The sequence below is a fragment of the Odontomachus brunneus genome, unplaced genomic scaffold (genome assembly GCF_010583005.1).
Source record: "Odontomachus brunneus isolate Ranch 3 - 2012 unplaced genomic scaffold, Obru_v1 Obru_scaffold_010, whole genome shotgun sequence".
Taxonomy (NCBI): Eukaryota; Metazoa; Arthropoda; class Insecta; order Hymenoptera; family Formicidae; genus Odontomachus; species Odontomachus brunneus.
In genome coordinates, this window is record NW_022639460.1 from 3,228,156 (window position 1) to 3,229,475 (window position 1,320).

Below are 1,320 nucleotides of genomic sequence, written 5' to 3' on the forward strand. Positions count from 1 at the left end.
CTCTCTCTCTCTCTCTCTCTCTCTCTCTCTCTCTCTCTCTCTCTCTCTCTCTCTTTCTCTCTACTTTTCTTTCGTGGAGAAGGAAATTTGTCGATTCAAATTCACGTCCTATATCCTACGCGCTGCTCTCATTATTTTCACGATAGAAACGATTTCCCCGATCCTGTCTTATGATGTTTGCATTATTGAATCTATGACCATCTCCACCCGAGACCTTTGAATCTGCAAACACGCAGTTACTGAACGGTTTATATACATTTTTTCCATTGATGTCATAACGTTCCAGGTTGTCACAATCTCGAGATTATACCGCTAGCGTTTGTATGACAGAACCAAAGTGACAATATATGAGATATCCCACAAATGCAACAGAAGATTCAGGAAAAACGCAAGTACCTTTATTATATTTTTATCTATTAGATAAAATATATAATAAAGGACCAATCTCTTATATCGTGTGTACCGTCACTTGGCCTCCTGTTACAACCGACTTCCACAGCAGTGTCTCAACGGTGACAGGAGCACCAGGAGTGTCAGCAATTTGATTCGGAAAAACATATATAAACCGTTCAGTAACCAAGTGTACATTACCACCCTCGACACTACCACCATTCTTTGCAGTCTCACTAACAATCACAAAAACAACCACCATTTGGCGAATTTGGCTTAAATATGTACAAATTAGATAAAGATGTTACGCGTGTCGTTGCAAGTCTCCCCTAATGAGGAGGGAAACGATATTGCAAATGAATTCCGACGTACCTTGCCAGGAAATCTCGATAGTTGTACCCTTCGTACCGTCGCTTCTTATGCAACTATTGCGTTCTCAACGACTAACTAAATGTTCTACCGAAACGATTTTCCGCAAGGCGAGTTCAAGAGTGGTGTATTATGTCGCGTTACCATCTACTCTGTGACACTTTTAGTTCCACTCCTTGGCGAGCTCGTCCGTCGAAGGGATCCACTCCTGCTTCACGTAAACCAAGTTTGGATCGTAGTGATCGCCGTGGGGTTCTTCAAGGTCCCGCTGATGGGACCTTGAATTTCGATATTCTCAGTATTTGTGCAACGTGATTGGTAGATTGCCACTGGTGTTGACGGCGTTGCAGTCTTGGTAGTATCTATGGTAGAGCGGCGGAGACGGTGCCGCGCCTGTCGAAAGCGGTGTCGGCGGACTGGATCTGCGACAAATTCGGTTTCCACAACCTTACTTATTTCATCTTATAAGAGAGGAGCTTTTATTTTTCTTCTTTCTTTTAGTAGTGAGAAAGAGAGAGAGAGAAAGAGAGAGAGAGAGAGAGAGAGAGAGAGAGAGAGAGA

General features: G+C 43.1%; 1 protein-coding gene across 1 annotated transcript in view; it reads right to left on the reverse strand.

Annotated features, from left to right (window-relative positions):
• Positions 1-6: 6 nt before the first annotated feature.
• The window catches only part of LOC116840530 (fork head domain-containing protein crocodile), a 5,326-nt gene continuing 4,012 nt past the window's right edge, over positions 7-1,320 (reverse strand). The window contains exon 2 of the mRNA XM_032807353.1: positions 7-1,181. Within this exon, the coding sequence (XP_032663244.1) occupies positions 1,055-1,181 (127 nt within the window). The 3' untranslated portion in view covers positions 7-1,054. The remainder of the gene's footprint in view (positions 1,182-1,320) is intronic.